This window comes from Lissotriton vulgaris, chromosome 7 (genome assembly GCF_964263255.1).
Source record: "Lissotriton vulgaris chromosome 7, aLisVul1.2, whole genome shotgun sequence".
Taxonomy (NCBI): domain Eukaryota; kingdom Metazoa; phylum Chordata; class Amphibia; order Caudata; family Salamandridae; genus Lissotriton; species Lissotriton vulgaris.
In genome coordinates this window covers 865,826,459-865,840,726 of record NC_141695.1, presented here as the reverse complement: position 1 = coordinate 865,840,726, position 14,268 = coordinate 865,826,459, and the positions used below count along the sequence as shown (strand labels likewise).

The following is a 14,268-nucleotide window of genomic DNA, read 5'->3' as shown; positions in this document are numbered from 1 at the left end:
TAATTTAGTGTCTCTCTTTAGCTGTTTGAGTCTGCCCTACTGGAATTCAAACTGTGATGTGCATATTGTACGGAATCTCAGCCATGGTCGCTGAAAATACTGAATTATCTTATGGGGACAGTTGTCTTTGAGATAGTGATTCATGCTGAGGAATAATTGACAACTTGTTTCGGACAGCAGGGTGAGGGGATGTTGTAAACCAGTGTTGGTGCAGAAACAACTTAATTTCATAAGGGAGGCATTAGGTGGTATCCATGGTGGGTGGCAGTAAATCTTTGGTAGTGGGTGTGCTTATAGGAGTGACAAATTTTAGAGGACAATCAAGAGGGTTAGTCCTTAGTGTATTTAGTTGACGGTGAATGTGTGCACGCCCTTAGTAGATTTAATAAATAGTGTACTTTTACAGGTCATTTGCCGAGTTTTTTAGTTTATGGTGAGCACATATTAAAGTTGAAAGCCCTATGAGGCTACAACTGTCGCAAAAACTAATGGAAATAGAAATACCTCAAGCAAAGTAACTCCCTATCAGACCCTTTGTAAGAGATTCTTTGTAGGTAATTTGTGAACACTTTGTCACAGGTTGATGTGTGATGAATTGTTTTTTAAGGTTGTTTTGCCACTTCCAATATTTTTAAGATGCTGAAGGCAACGTGATGTGCATACTATGAAAGGCTCATACATTTGATACTATTTAATATTTAATTCTTCAAGAGTTGTACAATGTGTTCAATTTTCCCTCCAGTTTAAAAGTCGGTCAACTTTTACACTCGAGGCCCGAAATAGTGCTAAGGATCCTAGGTCTCAAGGGCAGACTTGTTGGCAGGTCTATGACCTTCACAATCTGTGACCTCCAACAATGATGGTAAAAGGGTTTAGGCTGCTCTTTTCCTATTGTCTCCAGCTTTGCTAAGGGTGACTTAATGTTGGGTGTGATTTCAATGCCACATTAGATCCTAACTTTGACCAGTCCACCAACGGACAGTTTTTTCCAGGTGATTCCAGTCTCTGATCCATGTTATTGAATCCAGTTGACAAAAGGTTGGGGATGGGAGGGGGGTACAAACGCAATAGGGAGAGGGATCGCACTTTGTTTTTCTAATGTTTATAAATCCTACATGAGAGTCAATGACTATTTTTTTCAAGATGCCTACCGTCATCAGTTGGAAATACTGCAGTAGGCACCAGGGCCCCTTCAACTCACTCCCCTTTGACATTAATTTTATATGCGTTACCCCACAGCCTCAACAGGAAGGGTAAATGACAGATAAATGAAATTGCACTTCAAGAACCCACCATGTAGGCTGATACAAGAGAGTCTGTATATTCTTATTTCACAGAAAATGTAGTGGCTTGTGACATGGTATTGATGCCTCCAAGGCTGTCTATAAAGCCAAAATTATTTCACATACTTGCACATTTGTCTGGTTGACCAAAATCCAAAAAGATGGCATTGAAAGCAGAGTTCAGCAGTTTGAAAGGCAACATGACAAAAATATACAAATCAGTTGGTAAGGCTATGGGAGAACTAGAACAGATTATTATTAATGGATTGACACAAACAGTCTCTTACTTGAATAAATATATTATGAGAGGGATGAGAAGACAGATTGACTGCTGCCCGTCAAAGCCAGTAGAATGAACGTGTATTTACATTAATGCTATGATGGACAATGGGGGTAATCTCCAGGAAACTGCCCAGGACATATGTAGTAAATTGTATATCTACTACACCACTCTGTACAACTGCCAGATATTCGGTGAATCATTGGTTGATGCATACCGTAAAGATTTTGAATTTCATTCTTTCAACCTCCAACCAATATTCCCTCTCATTTTTTTCCTCTGTGTGCAGCAGCCATGGTTATGTGCGCCAGGAACTAGACATGCGTGTGGGTGCAGCACCAAATATCACTCCAAACTCATGCTTAAACAAGTGAAAAGACTGCATTTTCACACATAAATCGCCACGTTAAGGGTCTTATGGCAGGTTTGCAATTTAGATGCACACGCCTATTACACCTCATTATCCCACGTTGGGCTGTTGGCGGCTGCACAGAAGCAAATGACACTGACATAGATTAAATCCGGCTCTCTACTGGACCCTTGTCCTGCCAGAATTAGTCATCTGGTCCCTGTGATAAAGCCACTCACCACACGGCCATTTTTAACAACCCATTCAAAGCAGGATATTATCCAAAAAACTATTCTGCCATTATTAAAAAAGATCAACCTAGATATGGAAGACCCTAACAATTATCGACCAATCACTCGTTTACCATTTTCTGCGAAACTGGTCAAAATAATGAATTGAGCACCTTCCTTGACAAATCCAAGTGTCTGGACTCTACACAATTCGGTTTTCGTAGTCACAATAGTACCAAGTTGGCACTGATCACAGCTACGGAAGAAATCAGGCAAACAATAGATAGCGGAGGCAATGCGGCTGTGATCCTTTTGGATCTTTCAGCCACATTTGATATGGTCAACCACGCTCTCCTAATTGATCGCCTTGAAACAATAGGGATCAAAGGTAACGCTTTAAATGAATTTCCTCTTTTTTGGAAGACTGCATCCAGACAATCTCTCTTGGTGATTTTACCTCGCCACCCTTTTCATTGCCCTGTGGTGTCCCCCAGGGCTCATCTTTTAGCCCCATTTTTTTTCAACCTTTATGTCACCCCACTTGCAGCCCATATCAGATCATTTGTCTTCTCCTCAGTCTCTTACGCAGATGATACACAGATTGTTGTATCTAACCCTGACAACCCTCGGGGCACGGCAGCTCAGTTTCACGATTGCATGCTCCATATCCGGAAGTGGATGAGCAGCAATTGTCTGAACCTAAACTCCTCAAAGACCGAGGTTCCGCTATTTGGCAACAATCCCTCTTTTTGGTCCAACAACTGATGGCCCCAGGAACTAGGGACTTTGCCTACCCCCAGTGACAAAGCAAAACACCTTGGAATAATTACTGACTCCAATTGATCCTTTGAAGGCCAGATAACTCCTATCGCCTCCTCATGCTTTTTCATCTTGAAAACTCCAAGGAAAGTGTTGCCTTGTATTCCAGCAAGCCTGCAGAAGGGGGTAGTTACAACTCTTATCTCCTCCAAATTAGACTATGGCAACACCCTCTTCATCAATATCCAAAAGCATTTTCTTTCAAAGCTACAAATGCTAAGAATGCAATGGCACGGCTACTACTGGGCATACCGAAACATAAATCAGCTTCCTAAGCACTGATTCAACTACACTGGCTCTCTCTTGATAATCACATTCAGTTTAAGGCACTTTGTAATGCCTTCAGTGGTCAACATGCTGCTGGCCCTGACTATTTGATTCAGCGTTTTCATCGCTACATTCCTCTCACCCTCTACGCTCATCCCTAAGCGGTAATCTTGTAATCCCCAGATTTGAAAAAGCCAACTGGGGTGGGAGAGGCTTCATTGTATGCACCTCAAGGCTGTGGAACTTTCTTCCAACAGAACTGACATTTAAGACAAATCTGTTAGATTTCAGGAAACACCTAAAAACCTGTCTCTTCGGCAAATAAGTCTGTCATTTTCTGGATCCTCCTAGCTGTACTATCTGCCTAGATACCCCCGGGTCACAATCTTAATATCTAGCATTAATTCTCTTTCAATGCATGAGTCAGGCTTCATTAAAAATAAGCAAACTTGGGACAGCTAAATATTCCAGAGCAGGATATAAATCATATGATACACCTTACACTTGATGCTAAAAGCCTTTTGATAAGGTTGAATGGGTCTTCCAGAAAAATCTACTAGATAAAATATATTTGAATCAAAACAAGAAAGGTTAGATCCTGACAAACTATGACAAACCAACAGCAAAGATAAAAGTGAATGGCAAGCTTTCTCTAGATGTGACGCTTATGAGAAAAATGTGTCTTCTTTTGCTCTTGCTTTTCACACTCGTACTGGAACCCTCTAATGCAAAAAAACATATACTATATGTCGTGCAAACTCTACCTCTCCATTTTGCAAAAGCCACCATCCAAAACATACAGCAAAAATTGCTACACTTCTCTTGGAACAATTAGTCCCTATGAGTCACAGAGGGAACCCTATTTAAACCATCTTCCAAGGTGGCACTGATTTGAACATTTGATCCAGTTTGTTCACTGGGCTCAAATTGGTGATCAGAAAAACGAAGGTGAATGGGTAAAACATTTATTGAATCTCTAGTTGCCCAACACCAAATTCTTAAGAATATTGTGAGTTTACCTCTTATTTTGGAAAACTCTGAAATCAATAGCAAACATAAATACATGATTCAATTAAAAAATAAACTGGGAGTAGACGTACCTGAAGAAATAAGGCACGCTGTTTTGTCAACGGCAGCATAAACCTCCATAAAATGTTCACCACATTAGAAAAAGTATAAAATTCTGATGAGGCGCCACTTTACACCATTGAGGCAGTGAGCAATGTTGGAGTCTTCAAAGCAATGCTGAAATGATTGTGGCAAACTAGATACCATGTCACTCACGTGGTGATATGGTTCTTCAAAATATTAAAGAGATGCCTGGAATTTCTTTGGCCAAGATTCTATTGGTCTATTACTAGGTGGCAGTGATGACGACAGCTCGTCTTAACTCTCAACACCATATGCTTTTGGTAGTCTTGAATTTTTGCCCTTCCTCCCCTACACCCCTAAAAATGTATTATTTGTTAGTCAAATTATGCTTTAGAAAACTGAACTACAATTTTTTATAACAGTTTAATAAATATAAAGTGACTTGGACACCCTTTACTACTTATGTCAAAAGAGACATTGCTGATTTGATTCAATGTTCATAAATTACAATATTATCTTCAATGCTAGAGATCAGAGCACCATCTGCTGAAAATCGAAATTATGTTGTAATAACATTTCAGTGTACATTATTCGATCTAAGATCTGCATGTATTTCCATTGTATCCAGTAACATTTATTTTGTACATATTTTGTTACACCAGTCTCTGCCTCCAAATAAAGTATGATATAAAAGAAATGTAGTTAATCTAAAGTAAGAGAACTTTTCATATGTTTTGTATTAAAGTATTTGCTGTTTTCTTCTTTTGGTTATTAGATGGAAAATGGTTGATTTCAGAGGATGGGGCTCTAAACATTACCAGCATCACATTTGCCGATCGTGGGAGATACACCTGCTTGACACAAAGTCCCAATGGCACTTCTGTGTACACAGTCACCCTCCGAGTTATCTTCACGTCAGGGGACATGGGTATTTACTACATGATTGTGTGCCTGGTCACCTTCACAATCATCATGATCTTAAACATCACTCGCCTGTGTATGATGAGCAGTCATCTCCGCAAGACAGAGAAGGCCATCAATGAGTTCTTCAGAATGGAAGGGGCTGAGAAACTACAAAAGGCTTTTGAGATAGCTAAACGCATTCCTATCATTACCTCAGCAAAGACCTTGGAGCTGGCGAAGGTTACACAATTCAAGACCATGGAGTTTGCACGCTACATTGAAGAGTTAGCAAAGAGCATCCCTCTGCCGCCACTCATCCTCAACTGCAAGGCGTTCGTGGAAGACATTTTCGAAGCTGTGCGAGTGGATGACCCCGACCAATTAAATGAGGCATTGAAGGAGAACCAAGCCATCGGTGGAGCGATATACACCATTAACCCCGAGCTAAAGCGTAGCAACTCCCCAGCTGGTGATTCAGACGATGGCTCTCTAAACCAGGATGGCCAGGAGATTGCTGTTCAGGTATCCATCCACCCTCAGTTCGAAACACAGAGCATAGATACTACAGCCTCGCGTGACAGCTGCCACTCGGTGCCTCCTGAGGAGGCTGTGACCCTGCTGAACTCCGCCAAAGCCCCAGGGATTAGTGCCTAATCCTAATTCAAGGTTGTGAGCAGAGACAGGTCGTGGCAGGACAGGCCGGAGGTGTTGCACAACTGCATCTCAATTTTGCACAAATGTCTTGATTTGTTACAACCTATAGGTCATTTGTTCCTTATTTAGGTGAAGAATCTACAACCCTTGAAAGAGCTTGGATCCAGCAAAATGCAGTATGGAATATGGACATAAAGTTGAAGCACAGATTGTGCTTTAACTTTTGTCCTGTGAATGTTTTGATGCTAACTTCAGTGAACCAGATTTTCAGTAGCAGTAATTATCTTCAAGGAAAACACTTGGCGAAATCTCAGCACAGGAAATAGTGCTAGATCTGAAAAATAAAACTTTTTTTCTTTCTTTTAAATCTGCTTTTGAGCTGGTGTCCTCCTGGTCATATGACTGCTATGAGTTCTGTTGAAAGGATTCAATTAAGCCCATGGATGGTAAAACTTACCTTAAGCATACTGTGGTTTCACCTGTGGGTTCTGATATTTTAATTAGACGAAGATTTCAGTTATGGAGTTATTCATACTTTTTCTGACTGTTAAAACAAATCATATGAAATACTACAGCTGTATAACAGAAACCATGAAAACCTGTGTATGCCAGAAAGAAATGGAAAGCATCCATGGATGTGAAGTATCATTCAAAGAGATTAGGATAACAATCTGCCCAGTACCTAATACCCTACACCAAAGTAGCAAAGTAGTATGAGGCAGTAAGTTAAAACTTTACTGCTTTAGAGGACACCCTACTCAAAAAGATGAAGTTGAAATATTTTCAAACGTATGTTCTGTCTCGAGAACTCGAAAAATATGCGAAGATGATGTGTCAAGGCCTATGGAACTCTATAGATATATAAACAATTTAACTTATTTAAATAATGCTTTTGGACAGGTCTGATTTCTCATAGTTCATCTGTTCATTCCGGTTTATCAGATTCCCCCTCATTTTAAAATATTAAATTTCACTTTGAAAGGCCTATTGGGTAGATCCTGTTGTGGATGTTGCGAGCTGGCTACCCAATGGGAACTGATGAGGGATGAAGGCAGCCTAACCCAAGGACCAACTGCCACAGTCATCTGTACACAATAATTGAAGACAGTGACAAGTGTAGTATGGTAAACACATTTTCACGGTGACCCACCCGCTTGATCATCACCCTCACTATTTATTCTACATTCCGCTGCACCCAATGACCCCTTCGTGGTGTGCATTTATTTTTTCCTTTTGAGTCACGAATGGCAGGCATGAACAACATAGAGTAAAATAAGTCAGTCATTCTGGGGTGGCACCCATATAAAAGATTCTTTAGAGCCTCTCCCTTAAGAGGAAAACGGCCCCAATTATGAGAGCCGTGTTACTGTCCTTTTTGTCCACTGACCTTTTCATAGAGCCAGGGCAATATCTCCACCTGTCCGTTCTTGTGAACATTTACTCTGTAGTAACAAAAGTCTGTATCGCTAATAGGAATTTGACACCACACAGCCTTTAGTGTGCTGTTGTGTTGTCCGTTGAAAGATACAAATGTCCTGACTTAAAGGCACTTGTGAAGACGAGTTAGCAAAGGACAGGCCCAGAAAGGTGAGCACAGCAGGCAATAAAACCAGAAAGGTAACAGACATTGGCAAATAAGCAGGTGAATATAAAATAAGAGAAGTAGAATGAGAAACGGCGCCAGTAATTTCGGAAAAAGGATTAGGGCAGAAATAAAGCAAACAAATGACCAGGAGAACCAAGAATAAGAGCAAAAGCAAAGCAAGGAGTTAAAAACATAATAACAGTGAATCAGGGTGACGGTGAAGAATGGACATGGAAGTAAGCAAGGAACTAGAAATATAGAGCAATAGAATGAGGATGCTGGTAGATCATCTGGACCTAGAGCAGGTTACTAGAAAACACAGGTGCAAACCAGAACTCGACAGCTGGGATTATGTAGCAAGAAGTTGTAGTTGTAGTACCAGATTAGTAAATCTACCCTCTGAGGTGTGCCTCCATCCATAACTAATTAGAGCCCAAGGAACGTTGAATGGTTCTCAGACTTTTGGTGTGTATCTGTGATTGGGCAGTGGGTTTTTTTGTTGTGTTTTTGTTCTTTCCTGAATATTAATTTAAAATATATATCCTTTATCTCTGTTTTACTTATACTGGATGTTTCATGGTTTTAACTGAGGCAGCTTGAAGGGCATTGCCTATGCTGCTTGTGAGTGGCAGAGGTGCTTCACAAATTCAAAGCACTCCTTTGGTGTTTCTACAGACAATGATTTATTCACAATCCGTGACAAGCGCCAGGTTTTTGTTGACCAACTTATCTTGCCGTTATTCATGTGTCTGTTAAATGTTACAGCACGAGGCTTCACATCTGAAATGTTAGACCTTTTCTTTGACATCCAGTATTTATAAATGAAGTTTCTGAATTCCAAGGAGCAGAGAAGGGGCTCATGGTCTCTGCATGTAAACAAACATTTCTTTACTGACGGGTGTTAATATATAGCAGGAAGAACAACTCTACTAACACCTGAATCAGAAAGGGGTGTCAGCTTGGTAGATATACTCACAGCTTTAACACGCCTGAGCTCTGGCTTTTAGCCTGGACACCTGTGCCAATTAGAAGCATTCCGTTGAAAACAATACACATCCTTAAATGTGACCGAGCCAATATCTCTCTTGTGGTGACCGGCGCACTTGTTAGAAATGTGGGTCTTGTTAACTGTTTTTAACCGGGGTTTGTATCTAAAGCAGTCAGATGTTTCAAGACCGCTAGATCCTCTTTTTCAGAACGAGTGCTATTTCCATTCCATATCTGGCCAGCTAAAGTGCAGTTTTACTCTCCCTGGTATCAGCAGTTTGCTGATCCCACTAACAACATGTTTTAAGAGACTGGTCCCGCCTGTTCGCCTATTCTCAGCTCTGCTCCAGCTGTTCCCTCTTCAGCTGCATCATTTTTTATATTTGGGGGGTGCATCCTTGCTATGTCTTTTTTTTTTACTTTTACGTCTGTTTCATGTGAACTTTGTGTCTCACTTAATTCCACTCAAATCTGTGGAGGCAGTGAATTTGGAGGGTCGTTTAGTTAGCTCTTTCCCATCCCTGAGCCACATACTCCAGTGACTAAGACTTTGAACCACATTGCAGATATTTTATCTTGCAAATGGGCAAAGACGTCTTTGTCAAAATATGTTTGGATTTCCCGGGAGCAGGCAGCTGTATTTTGGGAGCGTTGTGGACTTAATGCGGGTAATAAGAAGTCATTTGAACTGAATGTACTTGGAGCTGAGATTGTTTATTTTTGTACGGGGGTATATTTAAAACTTAGTTTTTTAGAATGCTTGTGGCTCCAAACTGAATGTTGTTCCACAGAGCAGCATTGTGTGGGTCCAATCTGACAAACTATGTAATCTTCAAAGCTGTTTTATAATTGTGCTTTTCGTTAAAACGTATATGGAAGTGAACCCAGCGATAATGAATGAGTATGTTGATTTACCTGAAGGCTGATAAAGACACAAAGGGACCAGCCAAGGATCACAGTAGTGTTACCAGCACATGCATTTATAGGCCAGTTTGTGGATTTTAACCTTTGAGCAAGTCTTATTTTACCACCAATTTTAGTAAAACGGGTCTTTGGGCTTTCAGGGTAAGAACGTTCTTTGTGTGTATATATATATATATATATATATATTTGCAAAAAGTTTCCCACTTGGAAACTGGAGAGTGATGAAGATTGTCTGTTTAAGAATATATATTGAAATAAGACACGTTGCAGATGACCTCTTTACACCAAATGATGCATTTATGGGTAATAGCTTTTCTAAATGTGATGGGGACTTCAGGCCATTCTAATGTCTACAATGGCTCAGAAATATAATGATTGTTTGCACATGCGTAAGGATCTTTGTGATTACCAACAGGGCCCTTCTCTTTGACTTTCTCTTGCCCACGTGTCAGAATAAATACAATATTGTACTACCTTTTGTACATATGCTCCACAATAAGATGTGTGGTAGGACTGTCAGAATCTGAGAAGCGCTTCAAGCATGGTCTTGTGTCTTGACAATATTGTTGTGTCTTGACAATCATCTCTCCATTGAACCTTTGCTACTTTAATCCCATGCTCTCTCTGTTGGTTGTCAACCTCTTGGGCACCAAAGTTGGTTGTTCTTTTATTACATATATGGGATACTATATTTGTCTTTAGGTAGCCATTGTTCTGTTGTAATAGTTTGTGCATGAGCCTGAAAATGTACAGAATAAACTCATATACACAAAACATTTGTGCAAAGTCCCTTTTTTTCCTTATTCTTTCAATGAAGATTGGTATTTTTAATGGTGGTTTAAATCTTTCTTAGTAGATTAAGAAACCCCCCTTGGGAACAATATACCATACAGTGGGATAAACCAGACACTACTCCCCACACTCAGTCAGTTTTCTCCTGTCCCCAATAAAGATCCTACTCTTTAAACACTTACCACCAAGCAGTACCATTCAGTAGAATAGGAAAATGCCCTTGGGAACACTATACCATACTGTGGGAAAAATAAGATGCTACTTTCCACACTCAGTCAGTTTACACCTGTCCCAATAAGGATACTACTCCTTAAACACCACCATGCAGAAAATATACGTAAAGGTTTAATATTATAAAATGCACCTATACATGCCCAATCTTTCATATTATGGTGTCATGGTACATATGGAGATTTTTCTTGGAGAACAACAAAAACAATATTGGTAAAAAACAATACATCCTAAAAATAGATCCCTCCCCCGCAAGAAATTCAGCACAATCGGTCCCAAAAAAACACAAATTAATATGTTCTAAAAACCGTACACTGATGGCAGCATCCTAGTAAAGCCTTTCTACTGAATTGTAGTGCCCTGTTCCCTTGGTGTGTGGGGCCCCTCTCATTTGCTCTTAAATCTTTCTTAAAACAGAGGGAGCCATGATTTCGCAATGCACTCATTAATATTGGTGTTCCACAAGTTCGACTATAAGCAGATGATAGAGTGGAATATTTGAATCAATAGTCTGTTTTTTCCAAAGCATTTTTGTTGGTTTGGAAATGTGGCATTTGAGAGAGTAAACGGACAACCCCATACCTCCTGATCTATTTATATTGAATTGGTATTTGCTAAATGACGGAGATTAAAAGCGCCACAATGCAAAGTGTCCTTGAAAGCACCTCTGTCTAGTAATTTCATGTTGTTCGGTTGCTGGTACTGTATTAGTAATTCATCAGTGTTAGACCCAGCTTCCTGGGCACTCGGGGGTTACTTTGTTCCAATCCCATCAACTAATGTGTTCCCCACTGGGGGTTACTTTGTTCCAATCCCATCAACTAATGTGTTCCCTACTGGTGTCATGGAGCCTCAGTACTAGTGGACCCATAACTGGATAACCACTTCATCTCCAGCACTTGATTATCTCTGGGTAGCGAGACAGAGCAGTCCAAGGCTTACTCAAGGAGGTGAGATGCATTTAGAAATTCAGAATACAGTGCACACCGTACTACCAGCTGATAAAAATCAATCAGTCAGTGCTTTACTTTTTATAAAAGAAAAATACTTAAATACACTCAAGACAAATATACAACACAAAAAGCTAGCATAAACAGGGAAAAACGGATGTTTCTCCAACCATCTGGGTCAGAGTTCTTTCCCCAAACAGTATTATAGCGCCTAGATGGCAAGCACTATAAAAATACAGTTAACATGTAGACACATAATTTGCAGTGCATATTACAGACCATGTTAGAGACCATGTTGCACAGAGTTGCTTTGATTTGCTAGAGCCATGATACCAATCCTCATATTGAAATGCGGTAGTGTCAGCATTTGATGTAAAGTCAAATGTTCTTAATCAACGCCATAACCTTCCACCCAAAGAAACAGAAGTGCCCTGCTGTCCTGATTGAGGACACCGCTTTAGTGGCGTCTGGGATCTGATTACAGGTGCCTGATGACTTTGCACAGTTTACTGATGTCCCACTAGTCCAGTAGCCACTGGCTAGCTGTAGAATGGTAGTGGCTTGTCAGAGTGCCAGTTCACCCTGATACCCCAGTTGTCACAAAAAGAAAGGTGGGGGGCTGTACCACTGGAAACTCTTTCACCAGTTACCGATTGTAACTGGAAGTACCACACAGGCTCCCACTGCACAAGGACGGGGTCTGGGCAAAGTAATCTCAACTTCAAGAACTGGGATCTGCCTCCGTTGATGTGCTTCAAGCTTCCTTATCTTGAGCAGCTGTCTGCAATGTCCTTGTTCAAAGTGCCAGCTCCACAAGCCTCACAGGAACAGCTGTTTTTCCGACTGATGCTGCTGAACGCTGCCTTTGTTCCTTGCCACACTCCTGTGCAGCATAATCCATTAGTCACAGAGAACATTTTCACAAGTTAACCCCTATCCAGGGGTGTGAAGAGACACAGTGAGCAAGCCTCTTACCTTGCCTTTACACCACGGGCTGGAAATTGCTTCCTCAGATGGACCCCATTTAGGATCGCCTCTTAAGAATCGTAGAACAGTCTTGAAGAACAACTGACCGCCAAGGCCACATTTTTATCACCTCTGATTGGTAGGCTGATCCAATCAGAGTGTCTGCTACTTTTGAATCCTGGGTGCCCCCCCAATCCCAAGGCACATTTATAGCATGTTCACTGCATGTCCAAAGCATGCAAGAATGTAAATGTAAATGTATAGGCATTTATATAGCGCACTACTTACCCGTAGGGTCCCAAGGCGCTTCGACCGCTGCGAAACCCTTCCTGGCTTCCCTGAGAGATGGTCCCTTAATGGGTATCTCCAGGGTGAGACCAGGCATCCCCGGCGGTCTGGTGGGGCCGTTAGTGAAGATGAGGCAAGCTAATGCCCAGAGTTGCCGAGTGTGATCGCTGATCAGAGTGGGCACCGAGGCGAGAGAATTATCGAGTCCGCTGACCCTGGTCCAGAAACCTGCCGCGCCGGGAATCGAACCCTGGTCCCGGGCCGTCCTCTGCTCTCGGGTCTGCCGCCTCTAACCAGTGAGCCACACTACTTCACGTTGACTCTCTGCCTTCCCCAGACAGGCTCTTAGTGCCCGCTCCGGCTATTCCCCAGAGAGGAATTTCAATTAACTCCTGATTAGTGGGGCCTGACCATCACCCAGTCGAAAGTATCCCTCCTAAGGGGGATAGTGCAGCTAAACACAGATAAGTGTGTCTACTCATAGCCCACCAGGCTTTCCCAAGGAATAGGGAGGAGCACGGGGAGCTGGAATGTTCAGCAGATAAGCTCAACTCACACTCCTTTCCCAGTACACCCATAGAATTTCAAACACACGGCAGGTAGACAAAGGCAACAGGACCACAAGTATTGGAGACTGCACAGACTTGATTAGAAGGGTGGCTAATCGTCCTCCCTTGTTAGAGTACAGGGATTCAGGTATCCATGACTATAGATTTATTGCTGCCACCACTGTCAGTGTTTCACAGCCCGTGTAGAGAAGGAAGTAGCCACTCTCAGTAAAATAAGGGTACATTTTGCATGCCTCCCCTCAACCTCCAAGCCAAGCTCTAGGTTCCTAATCCATGTAAACGGGTAGGCCCTCAGTGGACATGCAAGATTGACATGTTTACTGAGGTAGGGATCTAGAAACCATACAGTAAATTTTAAGTGACTTGCTTGGAGATCAGCATAAGACAGGGTATTCATGCTCACCAGAGACATGCAGAAGACTTCCATCCCAACAATAAGTATTTTTATAGTGCATTGCTGTAATTTGTATGGTATTGCGTTTTCACCATACAAGTTCTGTGATTATCACTCCCCAGCTTCCACTAATGCACCCCACCACACACATCTCTAGAGACTAAGATGGCACTGGAAAGCAAAGCCAGTTCTATGATGCAAAATGCAGCTTAATGACACTTGGGTATTGATTGTTGAGGAGCAGCTATACAAGGACAAGCATTGGCATAGCCAATAGGTCTCGCTGTTGGGACCTTATACGTATTTAGTTATGCAGCACAATATCCTTGCATGGCTAAACACTTCTAAGGTCCCAAAGGCGAGACCTATTGGCTATGCCAATGCTTGTTATGTTTTATTACCAATATCGTATTCAGAGTTTTTCACAATCTCATTTGCAGAACAGAAACAATTTCATTTCCAATTCAGAACATCTCTAACACTCATTTGTCCTTTTTGTCCCACTGACCTTTTCTTCTGTCTCTCGCTCTCTCACACACTCTTCTGTCTCTCGCTCTGTCTCACATACTCTCTTCTGTCTCTCGCTCTCTCTCACAAACTCTTCTGTCTCTCGCTCTCTCTCACACACTCTTCTGTCTCTCGCTCTCTCTCTCCCACACTTCCATTTTCTTGTTTCCGCTTTGCTTACATTCTTTCACTTGTTTT

At 41.5% G+C, this 14,268-nt stretch overlaps 1 protein-coding gene across 1 annotated transcript in view; it reads left to right on the top strand.

The window, feature by feature from the left end:
* MFAP3 (microfibril associated protein 3) overlaps window positions 1–10,147 on the top strand; it is a 35,210-nt gene extending 25,063 nt beyond the window's left edge. Inside the window, exon 3 of the mRNA XM_086931258.1 lies at window positions 5,096–10,147. Coding sequence (XP_086787384.1) covers window positions 5,096–5,877 — 782 coding nt within the window. The 3' untranslated portion in view covers window positions 5,878–10,147. The remainder of the gene's footprint in view (window positions 1–5,095) is intronic.
* Window positions 10,148–14,268: the final 4,121 nt, after the last annotated feature.